Raw genomic sequence first — 25,249 nt, 5'->3', positions numbered from 1 at the left:
AAATGTAGAGTGAAATTTCTTGTTCTGTATCTGTAACGGTCTATAATTCTGTGCCCCTGAACCCACTGGTATACTGGCAACATTCCTTCAGCGCTGTTATAAACCCAGAGCAAGGGGCCTTACTGAGGAGCCCCTGCCAGGAGAGTGGACACTCACAAGGGCTGGACTTTTACTTTATGTAGTAATTTGGGTAATAAATCCCATCCAGGCAACAGGAGATGATCCGCCCTTGGGTACTTTGAGCCCTGGGGGCTTCGCAGCTGTGTTGATTTGTATGTGTGTAGAAGAGCTCTGGTATAGTGGTCACCAAGGATACAGAAGATGTTGTCTAAGAATGCATTTACATTTTTTAATGGTAATGAAATGCTACTCTGTATTAAACACTGTTCTTAGCACTGGGGTAGATAGAAGTTAATCAGTTTGGATACAGTCCCTGTCCCACATGGGACTCACAGCCTAAGTAGCGGGGAGGACAGGTATTTAATCCCTTTTCACAGCTGAGGAAACCGAGGCCCAGAGAAGTTAAGTGACTTTCCCAAGGTCACACAGCAAGCAATTTGGCAGAGCCGGGATTAGAACTCAGATGTTTGGACTCCTTGGCCCTTGCTCTTTCCACTTGACCATGCTGCTTCTCACTGCACCAAAAATGCCTATCATTATTATTATTATTATTATCATTATTATTATTATCATGGTATTTGTTCAGCACTTACTATGTGCCGAGCACTGTTCCAAGTGCTGGGGTAAATACAAGGTAATCAGATTGTCCCACGTGGGGTTCACAGTCTCAAGCCCCATCTTACAGATGAGGAAACTGAGGCACAGATAAGTTAAGTGACTTGCCCAAGCTCACACAGCGGACAAGTGGTGGAGCTGGGATACCTCACAGTTTACCACCCCAGTTTACCTGGCAGTCCTCCTCAAACGATCAGTCAGTGGCATTTATTGAGTGCTCATTTTGCTCAGAGCACTGTACCAAGTGCAGAACAAAGCACTGCAAGGCTTAAGCCTGAAAGAATGAGGTGGGCCATTGACAAAAACATCTGTTCGGTTCATAAACCAAATGTAGATCGTAACCCCTTGTGTGTTCATAGTTAAGCAGGTTAAACAAACTGACTCACACTGATGTGGTACTTTTAAAATCATTTTCATTTAATTCAAGCCTGCTTCGAACTCCACAGCATTCCCAAAAAAAACATCTGTTGGGTATGGTGAAAATTGCAGCCACCTTCTCTGACAGTTTACAGTCTCTTTTATAAATTATTTATTTATGAACTAAAATTTGCAGGAAAGTGGACACCATGTATATAATTATGTTATTTCAAGGGCAGGGTTACTGACAAATAGGAATGAGAGCCAGGTTTTCCCTTAGATCATGTGGGCTCACCTTGGGTGAAGCCTTCAGGGATCAGGTTTACATCCGATCGGGTTTAAGGGAGAAAGAATTCCTAAATCAGCTCCTCCTACCAAAAAATAATCTCAAAATGCAGATACTTTCAGGATTAATGACTGCTTGAGAAATTACTCAAACAAATGATGTAATGGGTATTAAAAAGTGAGGAAGACCTTAATGCCCCCAGCCAACCAAGGGTCATAAATGACATAAAGAGGTTGATTCTTAGGCCATGCAGAAGGACTTTGGAAAAATTACTATATCCTTAGGCTGAACGTTGCTTTAAAGGGAGAAGCTGAGGGTTTGGAACCCAAATCCCAGCCATGGGGTACATCGAAAAAAAATACCACCCATCCGCCTCTGCAGTTAATCCGCTCGGTTTAATGTTTAAATGTGCCGGAGATCCTGTCTGTGTTTGAGCAGCTGCTTTTTCTGGATGGGAAGGTCAGAATAGCTGCATTTGGGGCAACGTCGGACTTTGCAGTCTGGCGTAAAATTTCTCCCGCTGTTGCCTTTTAAACAACTCAGCAGAGAAAAGTGATTTCTACTTTGTGCAGAGGGTAAAGTGCTGAAATGTTTGTGCGTGCCAAGTCTGGGGACAGTAGGAGTCAGTTGGTAGGTATCCTCTGCGTAAGGTGGACCCACCTTGCCCTGGAAAGAACGAAATCCCAGAGGAGCACGGTGGATTGGTCAAACAATGGAGACTGTCAGCTTCCTGGGCCTTAAGAGTTAACTATGAGGATGGTCCCCAGATTGATAACAGCTGGGTGTGCCCCCGGAATACATTGCTTTTGGGTAGGGACCGTCTCTATATGTTGCCAACTTGTACTTCCCAAGCGCTTAGTACAGTGCTCTGCACACAGTAAGCGCTCAATAAATACGATTGAATGAATTAATTAATTGTTTAACATGTTCCCCCCAGTAGTCTTTCACACCAATTGTCTCCCTGTATCTTCACCATATCCCTGTGAGGTTGGAAGAGGCAGGCCTTTTTTTTCTCTGTCGCCCAACCCTACAGCACTTATTTACATATCCATAATGTATTTATATTAATGTCTGTTTCCCCCTCTAGACTGTAAGTTTGTTGTGGGCAGGGAATGTGTGTCATATTGTTGTACTCTCCCAAGCGCTTAGTGCAGTACCCTGCACACAGTAAGCAATCAATAAATATGATTGATTACAATACAACAGTCCCTCGCTCTCATATCCCAAATAATAATGATGGCATTTGTTAAGCGCTTAAGCCCTGGGGGGGATACAGTGTGATCAAGTTGTCCCACATGGGGCTCACAGTTTTCATTCCCGTATTTACAGATGAGGTAACTGAGGCTCAGAGAAGTTAAGCGACTCACCCAAGGTCACACAGCAGATATGTGGTGGAGCTGGAATTCGAACCCATGACCTCTGACTCCAAAGCCCGTGCTCTTTCCACTGAGCCATGCTGCTTCTGCCAAATGGCAGGAAATGATCCTTCTCCCTTTTCCTGCTCTTCCCCCTGAGGCTGTTTCTTTCTTCAGCCCGAGGGGGATTTAAAAGGCTCTGAACCCCTCCTTACCAACCTCTCCAGAGACAACTATCACTTGAAGTTGTGCTCCCAACCTGAAGCAGTTGGAGGTGAATTGATACTTGAAATGAACTGGTTCTGGGTGGAAACAGGTCCCACAGCACCTGGGAAGACAAAAGAGGAGGTTTTCTTACCATTTCTACTGCAGGGCTGAATCTCACTGCTTCCTCGGAGCTGAGTGATATTACGCCAGCTTTGTGCCACCTGGCCTTTCTCCTACAAGATTGCTTTCTGGCCTCAGGGGGGATTTGCAGCCCCAAAGAACCTGAGAGTTTTCTGCGTTTGAGTGCAAGGGTTAGAGGTGGAAATGATCAGGTCCTCTTCAGCTGCCCAATTTACCAGGCTTTTGGCTCAGAAGCTTGTTTTGCTTTGTAGAAGGCTCAAATGGCATTCCCCTTCCTGATCTCAACTTTTCAACTTTAGGGAAGCAGCTTGGCCTACTGGGGAGATGAGAGATTAGACAGGGAGGGCTTCTTGTGGGAGATGTGATTTCAGAAGGGCTTTGAAGCTGGGGAGAGCGGTGGTGTAGTTGACTGTAAAGGGGGAGGGAATCCTAGAGATCTTGAGGGACCAATATTTTCTTAATCAATGGTTTTGCTTTGTGTTAACTGAAATTCCCTGTGAATGACCATCTTTCTGAACCCATTAATCCACCATTCGATGAGCTTTGGAAGCCTATCCCCCTCACCTTCGCTAAGAAGTCTCCTTTGGGTCCGGATGTCCAAAGTAAGTTTGCCTATGCTTGGCAGTCACCACCAAACGGGGGGTTAAAACATATTCCTGGGTCATATACGCATCCATTGGCAACGGCGAGGCAGTGAAAACTTTGTTCCCAAATGCACTGTACAGATGGTAAAAGGACTGATTTCAGAAGCGAGGCTCCAGGACATAAAATAGGCCCATTCGAATGTTAATTTGAGAGAGTTGAGAGTAACAGGGTTTAACAGGCAAGATTTAGAAAAGTCTGGCAGTTCTGGAATGAGTTCAGAGCTGCCAAAGCAGTGGCGAGAGAGAGGCCTGTGGTTCAAAGACCCATTAAAGTATGCATTTCTGACCTATTTAGGTTCCTTCCTTAGGAGAGTGAGGTTCACCAAAGAAATTTCACTGGAGGCAGACAGTGAAGTTTACAGGACTCTTGGGCTTGACTTCCTGCAAGGGATGCCATTATCCTCTCCCAGTCTATGCCATGTCTCCTCTTCCTCCACACCCCCTCTCTCTGCTGCTTCTCACCCACCGCTTCCAAGCAGCATGATGTAGTGGATAAGGCACAGGCCTGGTTTTAATCCTGGCTCTGCCACTTGTCTGCTGTGACCTTGGGCAAGTCACTTTGATTCTCTGGGCCTCAATTATCTCATCTATAAATGGGGATTGAGGCTGTGAACTCCATGTGGGACAGGGACTGTGTCCAACCCTATTTATTTCCACTGCAGCACTTAGTACAGTGCCTGGCACACAGTAAGCGCTTAACAAATACCACAATTATTAGTTTTCCCAGCCCCTCCTCCATTCCTACCCATTCCTCATTAATTCCACCGCCCTTCTCCCCCCCCCCACCCGCCCAAACTCTAGCCCATAAACTCGTTGTGGGCAGGGAATGTTTGCATTTATTCTTGTACTCTCCCAAGCACTTAGAACAATGGTCTGAACACAGTAAGTGCTCAAAAAATACAATTGACGGACTTTTGTTTCCATTCCTACACCCAACCTGTTCTCTCATGCCCCTCATCAAGATTTGGAAGTGCTTTTTAGGTCGACTCCCCTGGCATACAGCTCAACTACACATTTGCTGTTCACAAACGTTGGCCCTCCTAATGATGTGCCATGGATTTCTTCCTTAATGTAACGCCTGTGTCAATAAACTCTTCAGCAGTTGCTGCTCAGGGTTTTATGATTCCAGCTCAAGTCACACTAATCTTTACCCCTAAGTACAGAGCGTAACAGTTTTGGACAGGGAAGGCTTGTAAAGTGACTTCTCTCCGTTTACCAGGGGTGGCTTTGCTCTTTGTCTCTGCAGATCATCACAGGGCAGGTCCCAGGCACCAGCCTTCTATGTATTCTGAAACTCCTTTAAAAACAAATTACCAACAGGAAAAGATGGATTGTAAATAAATCTAACAGTCTTGGTGCGACTATATGACCGATTCTGCTATTCAAGGACTAACCTCTCAAATACCACTTCTATGAAAGCGAATAAAATTGAATTCAGTGGCTATCAAGTAAAGGACTGAAAGCGTTGGGGGAAACAGCATAATTGTTCAAGAATGTTATGGATAAGAGGTCTCATTGGTACACTTGTGAATTTAATCTCTTGAATTCCGTCTCAGGATCACACTGAAAACCCAGAGGAAGTAATGTGGGGAGGCAAAGGGAAGGCACGGTTGGAATTGCATCTGGAAATAAATGTCTCAAAAGATTTATGACTTGATGATCACTGTGGAGATTGGATCAAATATTATTGATTGGGTTACCAGGGTGAAGGAAGTAGAGTTTGAGAGCAAAGTGCTTTCTTTATAGTATTTCAGCTTCAAGAGAGTTAATCAGTTGCCAAGAGTATCTGTGGTGCCACAACCATCATTTTGGAGTTGGTAAATACCTCCATTTCATGGACTAAAAGTGATACATATCTTTGGTAAATATTTGCGGAGTTGTTTCTAAGCAGGTTGGAAAACTAAACTCCGTTTTGTGGTCCGTATTTTAGCACATGCTTTGCTGAACTATAAGTGATCCTTAATAACTAGAATTCATTTTTCTCTTTGGATCAATAGGAAAACTTCAGTCCTTCTATGTGCTAGAAAGGAAATTACTTAAAAGGTTGGAAGGAACAGAGAACTTACGAGACATTTGTTACCTTTCCTCCCAGGTCTTGCAGCAAATTGCTAAACCTGGCTCCACCACTTGTCTGTTGTGTGACCTTGGGCAAGTCCCTTTATTTTTTCTGTGCCTCAATGACTTCATCTGTAAAATGGGGATTAAAGCTGTGAGCCCCACGTAGGACATGGACTATGACCAATCCGATTATCTTGAATCGACCCCAGAGCTTAGTACAGTGCCCGGCACTGTACTTAACAAATACCATTAGCAAAAAAAGGGGCCCAGTTCTACAACTATGTTTGTAACAAACTTCACATTTTTTGCATTTCAGAAAAAGAATGCATATCCTTCCCTGGAGAAGCTTGTTTTGAAGGCAATTAATCAATCAATCGATCAAGCAGTGGTATTTATTGAGGCCCTGTTTGTGAAGCACACTGTGCTCAGCACTTGGAGTTATAGTAGTTGGGAAACATGAACCCTGCTCTGTATGAGGGGAGATAGACCCAAAATCAGTACAGATAGGTGGAAGAAGAGAATGGGAAAAAGGATATGTGAATTAGTAAGTGTTCATATGATGTATGTAAATTTATATATACAGAAGTGCTACAGATGGTCATGAGCATAGGCGACCTCCTCTAGCATTAGAGATAAAGCAGTCTTTTCCTCAGCTTTGCATGAGTAGGATTTTCAATCACTTACATCCCTGGTCTCTCTCAAGTCCCAGATTTTCTCTTTGAGGCCAAGAAAACCCAGAATGGCAACTTTCTGGCCCGTTTGCTCTTTGAAGCCAGTCCACGCCCCTGCCACCACCTCAAAACCCCACAGCCCCTAACATTTCTGCCCCTGTATTCACAGTGAAAATTTCACCTTTGTGGGTCTAAATTAACCATCTTTCCCCACGTGGGACTCACAGTCTTCATCCCCATTTTACAGGTGAGGTAACTGAGGCCCAGAGAAGTTAAGTGGCTTGCCCAAGGTCACACAGCTGACAAGTGGCGGAGTCAGAATTTGAACCCATGACCTCTGACTCCCAAGCCCATGCTCTTTCCACTGAGCCACGTTGGAATGAAAACTCAAGCAACTTGAATAAATTGGGAATTAAAAGTTACCTGTACGCCATCATGTTGGGATGTGTCCTGAGGCTTGTTTATTGTTTTTAAAGATTTCCTTTACAGAGTTTAAGTAGCCATTCCTTTTGGTGCCAGGACTGCCTTTTTGGGATAACAAAATTGAGAGAACAAACAATACCCTCCACCCCAAGGTGAATTCATTTTGGTCTGGAGGTTAGACCTTTAGGTATCAGCAACCAGCCAAGAATTTGCGGGGGACCTGAATTAGCCTGATCTGTGCCTCAATCTTTCCTTTCTTTTAACCATATAAATCGCACCATAGCGACGTGTTTCATTCCCTCTCACCTAGTATTATTTGGGTGGCATGGCTTGTAAATATTTGCTAATTCTTAATGCCCTTTTTTGGTGTAATTTGCATTAGAGAGATTCCAAGTTTCACAACAAGACAGTCCTTTCATATAGCTTCTTGGACTCATCACATTTTTTTCTCTGCTCCTTCTTACAGGATGGAAGAATGATGTGATGGATGCCACCATGGGCTACTGCACAGGCCCACGCTGGCCTCTCTCCCCCCTGACCTTCTTGCTTCTCAAGCTCTGGGCAAGCCTTTGCTACAGTCTTCCAGGCCCAGGGCCTCTTGGCTTCCACTTTACACATTCCGCCTACAATGCCACTGTTTACGAGAACTCAGCCGCCCGGACGTACGTCAACAGCCAGAGCAGGATGGGCGTCACCTTAGCCGACCTCTCGTGGGACGTCAAGTACCGAATCGTGTCCGGGGACGACGAAGGCTTTTTCAAAGCCGAGGAGGTCATCATCGCAGACTTCTGCTTTCTCCGAATAAGAACTAAGGGGGGCAATTCGGCCATCCTGAACAGAGAAATCCAGGATGGTTATTTCCTGATGGTGAAAGGTTCTGTCCGAGGAGAGGACTTAGAAGCATGGACCAAAGTGAACATACAGGTACTGGATATGAACGATCTGAGGCCTTTGTTTTCCCCGACCACCTACTCGGTCACGATCGCCGAGAGCACTCCGTTACGGACCAGTATTGCACAGGTAACTGCTACCGATGCCGACATCGGTTCCAACGGGGAATTCTATTACTACTTCAAGAACAAAGTGGATCTCTTTTCCGTCCACCCAACCAGTGGGGTGATCTCCCTGAGCGGGCGGTTAAACTTTGACGAGAAGAACAGGTATGACCTGGAAGTCCTGGCCGTGGACCGGGGCATGAAACTTTACGGCAACAATGGAGTCAGCAGCACCGCCAAACTCTACGTTCACATTGAACGGGTAAATGAACATGCCCCAACCATCCAGGTGGTCACCCACAACCCCTTCCCCCTGGACCAGGAGCCCTTGTACGCGGTGGTGAACGTCGATGACCTGGATGAGGGGGCGAACGGAGAGATCGAATCCGTCTCCATCGTGGCCGGAGATCCCTTGGAGCAGTTCTTCCTGGTGAGGGAAGGTAAATGGATCAACGAATACAAGATAAAGGAGAGAAAGCCTATTGACTGGGAGAACTTCCCCTATGGCTATAACCTCACTCTTCAAGCCAAGGACAAAGGGTCCCCCCAGAAGTTTTCAGCCGTCAAGCTCGTCCACATCGCCAATCCCAAGAAGGATGCTGTTCCAGTCCGATTCGAGAAGGATGCCTATGATGTCACCATCAGCGAGTTCTCCCCTCCCGGAGTCGTCGTGGCCATAGTAAAGCTCATTCCGGAACCTCCGGGGGTGGATTATAAAATGGCTGTCAGCGAGGACGCAGAATATTTTAAAATTGATCCACGGTCGGGACTCATCGTCACAGCGCGCCCGCTGAACGTCCTCGAGAAAGGAGTCTACGAGCTGGGTGTCACGAGCCAAGAAGGAGATCTCAAAGCACAAGTCACGGTCCGCCTGGAAGATGCCAACGATCACGTTCCAGAGTTCGGCGAGCCGTTCTATGATGCCTTTGTCAATGAGAGCGTACCCGTGGGCACCAGCATTTTGGCCGTTTCGGCCTCCGACCGGGACAAGGGAGAGAATGGATATATCACGTACAGTATCGCCAGCCTGAATGTCCTCCCGTTCTCAATCAACCAGTTCACGGGTGTCATCAGCACGTCAGAGGAGCTGGATTTTGAGTCTGCCCCGGAAAGCTACCGGTTCTTTGTCCGGGCCTCAGATTGGGGCTCGCCGTATCGCCACGAGACTGAGGTGAACGTGACCATCCGGGTGGGCAACGTCAACGACAACAACCCTCTGTTTGAGAAGGTCGCCTGTCAGGGAGTGATTTCCTATGACTTCCCCGTCGGAGGGCACATCACGGCAGTGTCCGCCATTGACATCGATGAACTGGAGCTGGTGAAGTACAAGATCGTTTCAGGAAACGAGCTGGGATTCTTCTACCTAAACCCAGACTCCGGCGTCTTACAACTCAAAAAGTCCCTGGTCAGCTCTGGAGTGAAGAGCGGCAACTTCGTCCTCAGGATCACAGCGACGGACGGGGAGCGCCTCGCGGATGCCATGTTGGTTAACATTTCCGTCTTACAAGGGAAGGTGTCCTCAAAGAGCTTCAGCTGCCGGGAGACCAGGGTGGCTCAAAAGCTGGCGGAGAAGCTGCTGAAAAAAGCCAAAGCGAACGGGAAGTTGAATTTGGAGGATGGGTTCTTGGACTTTTATTCAGTTAACAGGCAAAGGCCCCAGTTTGATAAATCCTTTCCGGCCCACGTGGCGGTCATAGAGGATCTCCCAGTGGGGGCCGACATCCTGAAAATCCAAGCCTCTGATGCGGATGCCGGCTTCAACGGCAAAGTGGTCTTCACCATCTCCGACGGCAATACGGATGGCCGTTTTGCTATCGACCTGGAAACGGGCCAGCTTCGTGTCTTGATGCCTCTGGATCGGGAGCAGACGGACCTGTACCTCCTGAATATCACCATCTACGATCTAGGCAAGCCTCAGAAATCCTCCTGGAGGCTGCTGACAGTAAACGTGGAGGACGCCAACGACAACAGGCCCGTCTTCCTCCAGGAGAGTTATTCAGTGAACATCCTCGAGAGCTCCGGGATCGGCACAGAGATCATCCAGGTGGAGGCCAGGGACAGAGACAGAGGGCTGAACGGGACTGTCGCGTACTCGGTCTTGACGGACACCCGGCAGTTCGCCATCAACAGCTCCACGGGGGTCGTCTATGTGGCCGATCAGTTGGACCGGGAATCCAAAGCCAACTACTCCCTGAAAATCGAGGCCAGGGACAAGGCGGAGAGCAGCCAGCAGCAGTTCTCCGTGGTGACACTCAGGGTCTTTCTGGACGATGTCAACGACTGCCCTCCGGCTTTCATCCCCTCCAGCTCCAGCGTGAAGGTTCTGGAGGACCTCCCCGTCGGCACGGTGATCGCCTGGCTGGAGACCCACGACCCGGACCTCGGGTTGGGAGGCCAGGTGCGCTACTCGCTGGTGAACGATTACAATGGCCGATTTGAGATCGACAAGGCCAGCGGGGCCATCCGCCTGAACAGGGAGCTGGATTACGAGAAGCAGCAGTTCTACAACCTGACGGTGCGGGCTAAAGACAAGGGGCGGCCGGTAGCCCTGTCGTCCGTCTCCTTTGTGGAGGTGGAAGTGGTGGACGTCAACGAGAACCTCCACACCCCCTACTTCCCAGACTTTGCCGCCGTTGGATCCGTGAAGGAAAATTCCCACATCGGGACTAGCGTCCTGCAGGTGACCGCCAGGGATGAAGACTCCGGGAGGGACGGCGAGGTCCAGTACTCGATCCGAGATGGCAGCGGGCTTGGGAGGTTTAACGTCGACGAAGAAACTGGTAAGTCGAACCTGATTCGTTTTCCTGGAAAAGCGGCATGGTACAGTGTTGGTATTTAGCAGTGAGGTGAGCGCCGCGATGCACCCCAGCTGTTCATTCATTCAACCGTATTTACTGAGCACTTACCGTCTGCTAAAGCACTTCATTCAGTCGTATTTATTGAGCACGTACTGTGAGCAGAGCACTGTACTAAACGCTTGGGAAGTACAAGTCGGCAACATCTAGAGACAGTCCCTACCCAACAACGGGCTCACAGTCTAGAAGGGGGAGACAGACAACAAAACAAAACGTGTAGACAGGTGTCAAAATCATCAGAACAGTGCTCTGGGGAGTACAGTATGTCAATAAACAGACACATTCAAGCTGCGCCACAATGTTTACCTGACTTAATAATAATGGCATTTATTAAGCGCTTATTATGTGCAAAGCACCGTTCTAAGCGCTGGATAGAGCCCAACAGGGATGTCCTTTCCACTACATGAATCTGTTCTGGCATAATACCAGAAGCAATGTGGCCCATGGAATGAGGTCAGGGATGGGAGTCAGAGGACCTGGGGGGTTATAATTCTGTGCTCGGGAGAGAACAATATAACTGACACATTTCCTAGCATCTGCCTCAACTTTACTCTATTAGACCCTAAAGGATTTTGTGTTTGAACTCCTTGACAGCATTTAATGCAGCAAAATAATGATGAGTAGCAAGGGGGTGGGACCTTCTACTAGCGGGAGACAAAACACTGACAGGAATTTGTGTTGAAAAATGTCAGTCTCATCTGTATCCTTGAACTCTCTCATTCTAACCCATTAATTCCCACTGAACCAGGCGTGGACTCCAGCACAATTTTTCCATCACTAAGGTTCTTCAAGAGCACAGCCCCTTGTGTTAGAGGAGAATTCCCTATATGGATGCAATTAAATTAAAAATGAAGATGCTTCGGATGCGGTAGTGACACTAGTTAAATGCATTCATGACCTAATGGCTCTGCAAGAGGAAGTATTTATTGACTAGCCGTGGTTCTTTATGAGTTATAGGACTGGGTTATCATGTAAGGCCTTCATTAAAGCTTCTGTATTCATTCTCATTCTCTCTCTGTCTCTCTCTCTCTCTCTGTCTCTGTCTCTCTCTCTGTCTCTCTGTCTCTCTCTCTCTGTCTCTCTCTCTCTCTCTCTCTCTCTCTCTCTCTCTCTCTCTCTCTCTCTCCCTCCCGCCATCTCTCTCTAACTGTAAATATCCAGCACCCCCTCTGAAGGTTGCTCTCTTGACCTCTGCTAAAACACCGAACCGGATAGCGTAAATTAAGTCCAAACATGAGACCAAATTTGAAGCGTTGAGTGGATTTTCAAATGGCTTTCATACCGTGTTCCTTTCCGGGAATGATGTTGTGTCTGCTCTTGGATTTTTATCATTTTTCCCAGGCACGTCTCAGTCTTAAACAATATGCAATGCCTGTCTGCGGGCTCGGAGATTCCTTGGTCTTACTGGGTGTGTAACTGTGCACGCTTGCTGATGGGAAAGTAAGGATATGTGTTAGTTTTGGGTTGCATATCTTGATTCTCTATAAGAAATGCATTTTAAATCCAAATAGTGGGACTCTTTTGTGAGGGGCCGAACAAAGGATCTCAGCGTTCCAAGTGTTCCAACCCCAACTACATTTCCAAAGAAAATCATTAGACTAATATTTTTTGCAGCAGTGTTGTCCGTTATTACTCACCTCATCATATCTCCTCCCCTACCTATCCATATTTACAAGTCCTTAGATAGGCAACTTTATACCTGTGAAGAGCAGCATGTCATAGTGGATAAAGCTTGGTCATGGGTTCTACTCCCGGCTCTGCCACCTGTCTGCTGTGTGACCTTAGACAAATCACTTAACTTCTCTGTGCCTCAGTTAGCTCATCTGTAAAATGGGGATTGAGACTGTGAGCCCTACTTGGGGCAGGGACTGCACCCAACTCGTTTACTTGTATCCATCCCAGCGCTTAGTACAATGCCTGGCACATAGTAAGTGTTTAACAAATACCATAATTATTATTATAGCAGCCTGGTTTAGTGGAAAGAGCCCGGGCTTGGGAGTCAGAGGTCATGGATTCTAATCCTGGCTCTGCCACTTGTCTGCTGTGTGACCTTGGGCAAGCCATTTAACTTCTCTGTGACTCAGTTACCTCATCTATGAAATGGGGATGAAGACTGTGAGCCCCGTGTGGGACAACCTGATTACTTTGTATCTACCCCAGCACTTAGGACAGGGCTTGGCACACAGTAAGCACTTAACAAATACCATAATTATTATTATTATTACCTTTTGCATGGAGGGGTGTGTGTGTGTCTTTGTCCACTCTTTAACGACTAGATGTGTTTGATTTGGGTTAATTCTGCCCTTGAGATTGTAAATATCTTGAGGGCAAGCCTCTTAAGCTCCTTCCACATTTTGTGCGAGGCATTCTGGGGTCAGAGCAACCATTAGTCATTGACAGTGAGACCTCCATTTAGAAGCCCTGCAGGAAGGAGCTCTAATTGGTGGTTTTAGTCCTGAAACCAAATTGAGAAAAAAAATTAGAAGCCATGGACTCCTGCATTCGGAAATTACATTCAATACATTGGTTTAATTTGTTTAATCGACTGCAGCTGGACAAAACAATTTGTCATTTTTTTTTTCTCCTCATCTCAACCCTCTGACATTTAAATTTCGAATCTGAGAATGAATTGTGAAATTGTGGCTGCGTGCTTTGCCTAATTTAAACAAAGCAGTCTTTCGCAGCTAAAACGCCCTGGATGGCTGAGGCATTTATTCATATAATTCAGGCCAAAGGCCTACTTTTATCTGAATTGTTCACACGCTGTATTTCATTGTGTTTATGCTAGGAAGCATTTCAGTTTATGTGCAGTAGAGTCCAGTTATGATATGCAATGCAAAGTAAGTAGACCTCAAAGTTCTCCAAGTTTCCTGTGGCCTAGACCCTTAAGTCTGGGCTTAAATCTGGCGCTGGAGTTTACATACACTAAAGCTTTCCCACGGGAACTTTTTGGAAATGGATGAACCTTGCAGTGTTTGATGGCTGTAGTGTCTTAGGGGTGGGGTGATAGGTGGTGGGATTGGCCTTAAAGAGGAAAGGAACAGGTGGGCTGGAGAGGAGGAGGTTGGACCCTAACCCTAACCTATACAGTAACCTAAGTAACCCTAACTTAAGCTATACAGTAGTAATTTGGGTGCTCACCCATGGTGGAAGCAAATCTGGAGGATCCAGACAGGGAGAAAGGGAGGTTGCCTTTCAGATTGAGGCAGTTCCCGTTACCCAGCAGGCATTCAGCCCCTATGACTATGATAGGTCCTAGAAGATTATTATTCGAAAGCATGATGGAAATGCAAAATGGGGGTAAGGAGCAGACCTGAGAGTTAGAACTATTATCTTTTGCTGTGCGCTCTTTCCCTGAGTGTCAGTGGGGAAAATGATCATCCAGTATGCCGGAGGAAAACCTGCCCTTATTGTAGAAAACAGCCATGCCTTTTACGGTGTGGCATCATTTTCCCTGCTGCTTAAAACCCCTCTGTCCCCAATAACATTGCAAACATTTAGAGCCAGCTTGACCCTGAGGTAGGCGTTCTAACCATCATTGGTGAGAGACTTGTAATTTTCAAAATCCTGGGAGCCACTGGGCAATTTTCTTCATCCTTCAATCCACTTTTTCCTCTCTACGGGCACTTATCCCTTTGCTTGCAGGAAGAGAAAGAAGGGGAAAAAAATTGAGTTGGGTATTGAAATCTTCCATGAAGATGAGCTTTTTCTCTGTAATCATATTCATAACCACGCTGATTCTTCCCTCTCACCTTTTGAAGAATTTAGTTAATTAGCCACAGCCGAGCCCTCAAAAGCCGACTGGAAATGATTGCTTGGATTTAGGCCAGCGGAGGCTGCAGGGAGGAGAGGTTGGCAGCCGGGTGTCCAACACAGAAGTCATTAGCATGGGAATATTGGGTTCATAGGAGCTTAAGCACTGATGAATGATTCATCCACTCTTCGCTGAGGAGAAGGGCCAATTGCAGGTTAGGGGTAGGGCCGTCTGTTGGCTTCTGGTTATCTGTTCTGCCCTGTGGGTCCAGGATGTTCCACCCGTCTCGGAAGGATGCCTCGCATCCAATTCGGACGTCTGTTGTTTGATTTGTTCTTGGGTTCACTCAGGACTTAGAATAATGGTGATGCTAATAATTGTAGTAGTAAGTGCTTACTATGTGCCAAGCATTGTACTAAGTGCTAAGGTAACCGTATGTATTCATTCAGATCAGACACAGTGCCTGTTCCACACGGGTTTCATTTATTCATCCAGTCAGTCATATTTATTGAGTGTCTACTGTGTGCAGACCACTACACTAAGCGCTTGGAAAGTACAGTTCAGCAATAAAGAGAGACAATCCTTGTAAACACCGGGCTTACAGTCTAGAAGGTGGGAAACAGACATTAAAGCAAGTAAACAGGCACACTGTCATGCAGGGCGGCTGGGATAGAACAGGTATTTTATCCCCATTTGACAGAGGAGGAAACTGAGGCACAGAGAAGGTAAGTGACTTGCTCAATGTCACCCAACAGGCAAATGGCTGAGCCGGGATTGGGACCCAGGTGTACTGAGTCCCAGTCTTGTGCTCATTCCTCTGTGCCACGCTGTTTCTCTAGAAGAAGAAATTCACTTGTTCTAGAGCCTTTGCAATTCTAGTCTGATTTGAATGATGAGGATGAGACGTAGTAATGGTATTTACTGAACACTTAGACTGCTATGACTATGCTCAGTGCTGGGGCAGATGAGATCCAACTACCCCATCTAAAGGTCCACACGTAGACTTGTCCTACACAAAGTCACAATCTAGGTGGAGGTTGGCAGAGACAAAGAACAAGAACCTACAGTAGGTAACAGAGTCATCAAACCAAGATGCAGCGGTTAAGGTAAATACCTAAACAGTTCTTGGAGTGGGGAGTTCCACTCCTCACCTTTCTTGGTTGTAGATTGCCGTTTATAGAGGTTGTGAAAGGTTGTGAAGTCTTGAGGTGTTGCTCCTGGGGTGGGGTATTGGCAGATTCAGCCACCCCAGGGTTCCTGGGCTGAAAGGGGGGCTCAGGCTTTTCCAACTCCTGCAAGGCATGGGGGTCTGCAGGGGATCGAATCACCCATGGATCTATAGTAACTACATCAACCCTGTTACCTTTTCTCCCCCCCCCACATTTGTGATGGTTTTCCCAAGAGCTGTTGAACTCTTTCCAGGGGTGAAACAGGAGTAGGTCAAAGAGGGATTTGGAAAAATTCAGGGGCAAGAGGACCATGACGAGCTACTAGAGGGAAAGCTAGAGATGTAGGAGGGAAGAGTGAGGATGTCAGATGACCCCATCCATGGTGGTGGAAGCAGATATAGTACAGTGCTAAGCACTTAGTACAGTGCTCTGCACACAGTAAGTGCTCAATAAATACGATTGAATGAATGAATGAATGTGGAGGAAGTCAATCCCACCCCTTGGCTCCTCCAAGCCTCCAGTTTGGGCTGGTGGAGTAACAACCCGTTATTGTCCTTGCCGACAGTTTTCCATTCTTGTGTCAGGTGCCAACTTTGATCGTGCTAGTTCTACCAATGAACTGGTCCTCTTTGATGTGGTTGACTTATTTCATTCTCATATTATTGCCTTTATTTGGAGCCCCAAGGGACCCTTATAAGGTCATGCCTTTTATATCCTCAGCACCACCAGGATATCTAATAAGCGTTGAATAATTGGGGCCAGAAGCGAAGTAAGCCAAATGGCAGCCAGGGCTGTGCTCCTAGGGAAAGAACCAGGGGGTATTGCTGGCTGCCAGGAAGGCTACATTTCCAGCCACTGGAACTCCAGCCCAGCAACCAACTGGTGAATCATTCCGAGGCTTTTCATTGACTTGCAGACCAATTTTGAACAATTGCACATTTGGCAGTAGTTTACGCCACCCAGTTGGAAAACATTTTCAAGTCAGTGGAAAAGCGGAGGGCAAGTGAGGGATGTAGAGGGAAGAGTTGGCATCTTAGAAGGTCCGAAGGGTTCAATCGATGTCCTGGGCAGTGTGGGCTTGATTAGTTACTAGAGGAAGAGTTCAGAATGTTCACTTGGTGGTTGGAGGTGAAGAAAGGCAACCGTTATTCAAGTTCTCCAAGTACCCTGTGGCCTCTGCCGGAAACAGGATCCTAGACTGACTGAGCCATTGCTCTAATCCAGCAGGGATGTTGTTTGTGTATAATGACATTTATTAAGTGCTTATTACACATGCTCAACACTGGAGTGGACAAGGATGAGCGATCAGGCACGGTCCCACTTTCAATCTAGTGTTTTCCCCATTTCACAGATGAGGGAACTGAAACCCACCAAGACGAAGTAATTTGTCTGAGGTCACACTGTAGGCTAGTGGCAAAACTGGGACTCAAACCCAGGTCTCCTCTCAGTCCAGTGCTTTCTACCAGTTAGGTCCTTAGTTATTTAGCTGTTTTAGGTCATCACTAAATGATCTGTAATGGCTATGACAGTTGACGCAGTGTGGCCTAGAGGAAAGAACCGGAGTCTGTGAGTCCAAGGATCTGGGTTCTAATCCCAGCTCTGCCGATTGGGTAACCTTGGGCAAGTCACGTAACTTCTCTGTGCAATAGGAACTAAATACCTGATCTCCCTCCAACTCATTCTGTGAGCCACAAGAGACTATGTTTGACCTGATTGTCTTGTATCTACCTTAGGGCTTATTACAGTGCATAGCACATAGCAAGTGCTTGACAAATACCACTATTGTTATTATTATTATTGTTATTATGCAGTCACCCACTTATATATGCTACCCTAGACACTTTGTGTCATGAATCCGTAATTTGAATAATCTGCAGAGGGCATTCTGCCACCATGTCATTGCAGAAGCCAGTCTGGCAAGTTCTAACCTAGCAAAGGGTGATTGATCCACTGTTCAGAGCCTAAGGATAGTTCAACATTGGCTATGCATCTATTTAGTAACTCGTTCCCCACTCCTCAAGAACTTCCATGGGTTTCCCATCCACCTCTGCATCAAACAGAAATTCGTTACCTTAGGCTTTAAAGCACTCAGTCACCTCGCCCCTTCGACCTTACATCCCCTATTTCCTGCTACAACCCACCCCTACACACTTCACTCCTCTTAAGCCAACTTACTCATTGTACCTTGATCTTATCTATCTCCCCACTGACCACTCACCCTCATCCTGCTTCTGGCCTGGAACACCCACCTATTTCATATCTGACAGACAATCACTCTCCCCACCTTCAAAGCCTTATTAAAAACACAACTCCAAGTGGTCTTCCCCAGCTAAACCCTCCTTTTCTCTTCTCAGTACCACTGCACGTGGATTTGCCCCTTTATGCACCCCTTTCTCAGCCCCACAGCACTTATGTGCATATCCATAATATATTTGTGTGCATATAGCTTTAATTCTATTTGTTCTGACGATTTTGACACCTATCTACGTGTTTTGTTTTGTTGTCCACTTCCCCCTTCTAGACAGTCTCTATGTGTTGCCGACTTGTACTTCCCAAGCGCTTAGTACAGTGCTATGCACACAGTAAGCGCTCAGTAAATACGATTGAATGAATGAATTTATATTAATGTCTGTCTCCCCCTCTAGACTGTAAACTCACTGTTGGCAGAGAATGTCTCCCAACTCTGTTGAATCATACTCTCCCAAGCTCGTAGTGCAGGGATCTGAACCCAGTAAGCGCTCAGTAAATACAATTGATCAATTGATAGAAAATGAGAGCAAATCTTGGGCTCTACCAGGACTAATAGTTGACCTTATTGAGCATCCTTGGGGATGATGTTTGAGAAGTAAGTACAAAACAAGCAAGTGATGCATTCCCTGCCCTCAAGAACTTACATTCTAGGGGCAACAGACTTAAAGGTATTTACTACAGAGTACTCTCAGTCATTGACTGTCCTTCACCTGTATGTAAGTGCTGAGGGTCAGTATGAATGGGTACTTATGTTCTAGAGTTGGTCATTGGGTTTCTGTGGCTTAGGATGCTGGGAATTAATAGGGAAAGAGATATTGGAGGAGGTGGGCTTTTAAGGAGGTCTTTGAGTAGGGAGAGGGCTGTGATCTGTTGGATTTCAGTGGGGAGAGAATTTCAAACTGGGAAAAAGCAGATGAAGATCTCGATATTCCATTTAACCTCCAAGCACCAGGGTATCCTGGCTAACCTCCACAGCCTCCAGGATTTTTTTATAATGGTATTTGTGAAGTGCTAATTATGTGCTAGGTACTGTACTAAGCGCTGGGGTAGATGAAAGTTAATCAGGTTGGACACTGTCCATGTCCCACATGGGGCTCCCAGTCTTAATCCCCATTTTACAGATGAGGAATCTGAGGCCCAGAGAAGTGAAGTGACTTACCCAAGATCACACAGCAGACAAGTCCCTGGTCTCTCCAACCCCTGCTCTATCTTTCCCATCGTGACATCTGCTTTGGCTGGACGGGTTTGAGCCTTCTGCCACTAGCCAGTGGTGAGAAACTTACCTAACTGAAGCACCATCAGAAGGAGGAGGAAGGGGGGTGGGGAAGAGTTCAGGGGTTGGCGTGATGAATATTCTGCCAGGAGGATCAGCCCTTCCCCATGAATTAACCCTCCAGCTGTAGTTCGATTAAATTGCTTAAAGGTGTTGGTCAAGTCTTGTGCTAATGTGTTCATTGCCCAGGCTGAGGTCATAAAATCTTCTTTTCTTCCAAGCACCAGAAATCATATTTTATGTCATTAAAACTGTTAATCTTTCAAGCTTGTTTTTCCCAAACTTTCTGGGTAACTCTTCACTGAGGAAATGAGTAGTAAGACAGATGGCATTTGGCAGTTTCAGAGTTATTTATGAGAAAAACAGCCTGAACAGGTTTTTATCCCCCTCTAATTCTTTCAAAAATGATCTCTCCATCCGTCTTCTCACCCTCCTCTTCTGTGCTCTCTCTATGTCATTCCCCCTTCCCCATGTGCCTTTCCCCCCCTTTCTCCCCCCAATAATCATTGCCTCCTGCCTCAGTTCACCCAATTCGAAGGATACTCACATGATTTAGCTCAGACTTTCCTTCAATATTTCCTTCTAGGTCTGGACAAAGCAAAGTGAGCGATAACATGCACTTTGCATGGACATGGATTGTTAACCTTCGCTCTAGACATCTCTGCTGTTATTACTGCAGAATAAAAAGCCTGGTACCCCAAGGAGTTCAACCCCTTGCACAGCATTCAGGCAATTTAAGGAGCTGTAATGTCAGACAGGGGTCGGGGGGAAAGAATTAGATGCCCCCAAATCCTGGAAAATAATGAACGGAATGTTTTTATTATTCTTTTCAGCAGGTGACTTGTTTTTGACCTCTGCTGAGGTGTTAGTTGGAGGCCGTTTAGAGGTTTAATGCAGGGCTGCTGGTTAGAATCTGTAGTTGCTCCTGCTTCCCATGTGAATTTATACCGGCTGGCTGAGAAAATAGTTTTCCCAGTTGCAGGAACTGCAGTGAAATCCGAATAGAGCCCCCATTTCAGTGCAGTCAGGTGATCAGCCCACCACCAGTTGGAAAACACTGTCTCTCTGCGTAACAAGTCTCTTTTTTCTTTGTATAATGGGAGATTGTCAAATATGAATGGGATTGAAACAGCTCCCTGATTTGGTGTGGGGAAGGGGAGGTACCTTAGCTTTAATGGCTGCTTCTTTCCCGTCAAGGCAGTTAACTGAGCCTTGCCAACATCAAACGGTTGTGAAAACGTCTTCCGTTCTGAAGGAACAAGGCGTGAAATTTTCAAATACTGCCAAGTTGAGACTACAGCAAGAACAGAAAGCCTGCCTGATACTGTAGTGTCTCCCAGGAAGGCAGCAGAATAAATTGATCCCATTTTCAGTGGCTTCAGTTGGCTTGCATCTTGTTTCAGCCTTCTCAAAGTTTTGTGGGTGTTCTGTGTGCAAGCTGAAGGATACTTTCATTTGTCGTTATGGTTGGAGGAGCTGTGGAGTTCGATAAATATTTATACGGTGCCACCACCATCACAGTGTTTCATTGAAAGGCAAATGAAATGAAAATGAAAATAGGCCACAATCTGTATTTTTACCTTCCTGGTTTTTGTGAAATCGTGTCTTATCGGCCGACCAAATCTACAAAGAGTTGTGTGCTGGATTCAATTCAGTTTATATTAAACCTGGCTCTTGGTATTGAAAGTATTGGATTTAATAGGACTCTCCAAATTTTCTCATTGGATTAGGGAGAATTTTTTTATCACCCACTCTACAATAATAATAATAATAATTTCATTCATTCAATCGTATTTATTGAGTGCTTACTGTGTGCAGAGCACTGTACTAAGCGCTTGGGAAGTACAAGTTGGCAACATATAGAGACAGCCCCTACCCAACAACGGGCTCACAGTCTAGAAACAACGAGCTCACGGTCTAGAACAACAATAATTGCATTTATTAAGCGCTTACTATGTGCAAAGCACTGTTCTAAGTGCTGGGGAGGTTACAAGGTGACCAGGTTGTCCCATGGGGGGCTCACAGTCTTAATCCCCATTTTCCAGATGAGGTAACTGAGGCACAGAGAAGTTAAGTGGCTTGCCCAGAGTCACACAGCAAATGATGGAGCAGGGATTTGAATCCATGACTTCTGACTCCAAAGCCTCTTCTCTTTCCACTGAACCACGCTGCTTCTCCTAAGGCCAGTTTGGGGGATGAAAATTTATGGGGCCACAGATATTTATATGTGTAACAATATGTGTTCATGTTCTAGGAAGGGACACTGTTTTGTTAAGGACTGTATGTAGTGCAACAAACATGTTTCCTTCACCCTTCCCTCAGTCGTCCTCTCTCACTCACGAAAATCAGGGGAAATACAGTTTCAGGGTTGCACTGATTATTGCAAAGCAGGAAGGCCTCATGGTTTAATAATAACAATGATAATAATAGCAATTATAGTGGTAGTAGTATTTAGCATAGTTCATTGTACTAGGCACCAGGGGAGGTCAGAATTATAGAGCAACACCTCTTCTCTCAAGGAGGTGACACTCAAAGCAAGGAGACAAACATAAAAATATTTGTAACTAGATTGATCAAAAATGCACACGTGCACACAAACATGAGTGATAAGGAGGGTATAAATACATGTATAAGTGTTCAATAATAATAATAATGGCCTTTATTAAGCGCTTACTATGTGCAAAGCACTGTTCTAAGCGCTGGGGAGGTAATAAGATGATCAGGTTGTCCCACATGGGACTCACAGTCTTAATCCCCATTTTATAGATGAGGTAACTGAGGCACAGAGAAGTTAAGTGACTTGCCCAAAGTCACGCAGCTGACAATTGGCGGAGCCGGGATTTGAACCCTAGACCTCTGACTCCAAAGCCTGGGCTCTTTCCACTGAGCCACGCTGCTTCCCAAGTTCAAGGGAAGAGTGGGCAGCGGCAAGATTTTGCCGATTCCAGAATGGACCAAGTTATATGTTTTCTGTTTCTTCATTGCCCCAGTTAACTTCAGACCAGTAGGATAAATCCTCCAGAATATTTGGGAGGAAAAAGTCTCTTCCATCACCTCCATGGTTAAAGTTAAGGGAGGATAAGAACCCCCAAACCTCCCATCTTGTGTTTATTTTATTTAGAAGCTTTTAAAACACCATTAATCTTGGAAAACATTTGGTCAGCAACACTGAGCATTTACTGGGTGGCCTGAGATTAAGAGATCTCGGCAAATGCAGTATGATTCTTAACTAGCTCTCTTCAGCGTTGGCCACCCTGAACTTCTGTAGTTCTTTTTTAAACACCTAAGGCACTACTGGCAACAGACACATAAGTCTGTTATATGTATACATGTATACATATACATATATATGTATGTATATACACCTGTATATATGTTTGTACATATTTGTTACTCTATTTATTTTACTTGTACATATCTATTCTATTTATTTTATTTTGTTAGTATGTTTGGTTTTGTTCTCCGTCTCCTCCTTTTAGACTGTGAGCCCACTGTTGGGTAGGAACTGTCTCTACATGTTACCAACTTGTACTTCCCAAGCGCTTAGTACAGTGCTTTGCACACAGTAAGCGCTCAATAAATATGATTGATGATGATGATGATGATGATAAGACCCTTCCCCCTTCACATCTGACAGAGTACCACCCTCTCTTATGGAGCCCTTATGAAATCACATCTCCTCCAGGAGGCCTTCCCTGGCTAATCTCTCATCTCTCCAAACTATTTTCTCACCTATTTCTACATCTTCTGAGCAGTGGAGTCCTCACCCTGTGCCGGGAACCCCCTCTTCAGTTGCCTTTACGTACAAATCTTTAAACTCCGTTGTTTCCCGACCCTGTAATTTATTTTCTCCCCTGCTAGACTGTAAGCTCTTTGAGGACAGGGATCATATCTATTAATTTCCCGTTGCCTAGTACAGTGCTGTGCACACAGTAAGTGCTCAGCAAATGCCACTGACTGGTTTAAAACACACATTCTGGCAGAACACATAGCTTTGATCAGTAGAATACTGGATTTCTCAAAGGAGTCCATTGCATTCCGATAGTTCATCAGTGAAGATTACTTTTCATTTAATAAGTCACTTTTATAGGAAGGTGATGATTAAACTCGGGCAGTAAATACAGGGTCAGTCCCTTTCTGTGGATATTAAAAAAGATGTCTTAAATTGAAAGCAGCTTTTACAGGTCGGCCGTTGTGGAGGGACAAATTTTCCAAACGGTGCTTCATCCCACGGCTGGCGACAAGAGGATGAGAGTGTCCCACCGGAAAGTCATGAAAGGGGAGGGATTGCTTTGGGGTGGTGGGAAATCTGGGCATGGGTGTTCAGTGAAGGCTGGATGGGGATTGAGAAGGATGATTTAATATCTCACAAGTATAATTGTCTCAAATTGCCCCCATTATTCACTTATCGGAGAAACGATAGGCCTAGTTTATTCATTCACTCAGTTTTATTTATTGAGCACCACTGCGTGCAAAGCACTGTACTAAGCGGCAGTTCTCCAGTTTAAGAAATTGATTAATAAAAATCTGTTTAGACTAGTTAGTTTTAATAATAATAATAATAATGATGGCATTTGTTAACCGCTTACTATGTGCAAAGCACTGTTCTAAGCGCTGGGGGGATACAAGGTGATCAGATTGTCCCATGTGGGGCTCACAGTCTTAATCCCCATTTTACAGAGGAGGTAACTGAGGCTCAGAGAAGTTAAGTTACTTGCCCAAGGTCACACGGCAGACGTGTGGCGGAGCCGGGATTCGAACCCCTGACCTTTGACTCCAAAGCCCGTGCTCTTTCCACTGAGCCATGCTGCTTCTCTTTGTGTATCTGTCTCCAGTACTCTGTTCATGCTGTGAGTAGGTATAGAAATGGGAGTAAATCTGGGAGGTTGTCTGAGCGGGCAGCAACATTGCATAGTGGATAGAACATAGGCCTGAGATTCAGAAGGTTGTGGATTTTAATTCCAGCTCCACCGCTTGTCTGCTGTGTGACCCTGAGCAAGTCACTTCACTTCTCTAGGCCTCGATTCAGTCATGTGTCAAATGGGGATTGAGACTGTGAGCCCCATGTAGGGCAGGGACTGTGTCTAACCTGATTTGCTTGTGTCCACCCCAGTGCTTAGTACAGTCCCTAGCATCATCATCAATCGTGTTTATTGAGCGCTTACTATGTGCAGAGCTGACGATATGAGGAGGATGCTGTTTCATTAAAATGAACATTAAAAACACCATTTTCCAAGCGGAATAATGCGGGTTGGGCTGGGCTGTCGCATCTCACATGTACGAAGGAGGTGGCGGATTTGATCACACTGTGCTATTGAGCGTGGGGATGGCTGATATTCTCTCCCGCTTTCCTTCGCTATGTCAGCAGGAATCTGGGTCAGACCACACCACGTGGTTGACTCACATGTACTGCTAGCGACTATGGGTAGAAGCATCTTCAGCCCTCTGGAAAAAAGAAAGCCAGTAATTCCATAAAAGGCAGCTTTATGAATAAGTAAATTTCCAGATAAGCTCCACATAACAAATGCCATTATTATTAGTAGTGGTACATGGGGCAGGAGGAACTAGTCAACCTCACAGTTCTGCTGGCATGGTTCTTTATTGTGCCCATGTCTTGGGGTTCATAGGGAGATGCCCACTGTTGGGTAGGGGCTGTCTCTATATGTTGCCAACTTGTACTTCCCAAGCGCTTAGTACAGTGCTCTGCACACAGTAAGCGCTCAATAAATACGATTGATTGATTGTTTGAGATGGTCCCGAGGGCATGAAGGTGCCCATCTCCTTGCAGTGTTACAAATGCTGATTTTCATTGGGTGTTAAGGCAAATGCACAGATGGGTGGAAAAAATCGAGTCTGTAGTAAACCAAGCAATCTTTGATCATGTCTATTGATCTATTTTACATACAGAACCCATTTCACAGATGAACAAACTGAGGCACAGAGATGTTAAATGATTTGTCAAGGGGTGCACAACAGACACAGCCAGCTCTGGAGCGTTGATCTCCTGACTCCCCGTCACACTGCCTTCTGTCGTACCTCTGCTCCTACACGATGGGGAGGGGGCTTCTCCCCTGTA

At 45.7% G+C, this 25,249-nt stretch overlaps 1 protein-coding gene across 6 annotated transcripts in view; it reads left to right on the top strand.

Annotated features, from left to right (window-relative positions):
- The window catches only part of FAT3 (FAT atypical cadherin 3), a 396,494-nt gene that overhangs the window by 80,967 nt on the left and 290,278 nt on the right, over window positions 1-25,249 (top strand). For all 6 annotated transcript variants that reach the window (XM_038761742.1, XM_038761740.1, XM_038761741.1 and 3 more), the window contains exon 2: window positions 7,344-10,652. In XM_038761742.1, coding sequence (XP_038617670.1) covers window positions 7,361-10,652 — 3,292 coding nt within the window. In that variant the 5' untranslated portion in view covers window positions 7,344-7,360. The remainder of the gene's footprint in view (window positions 1-7,343; window positions 10,653-25,249) is intronic.

The sequence above is a fragment of the Tachyglossus aculeatus genome, chromosome 20, assembly GCF_015852505.1.
Source record: "Tachyglossus aculeatus isolate mTacAcu1 chromosome 20, mTacAcu1.pri, whole genome shotgun sequence".
Lineage (NCBI taxonomy): Eukaryota > Metazoa > Chordata > Mammalia > Monotremata > Tachyglossidae > Tachyglossus > Tachyglossus aculeatus.
Note: the sequence above shows the minus strand (reverse complement) of the source record. Positions and strands in the feature narration are given on the sequence as shown.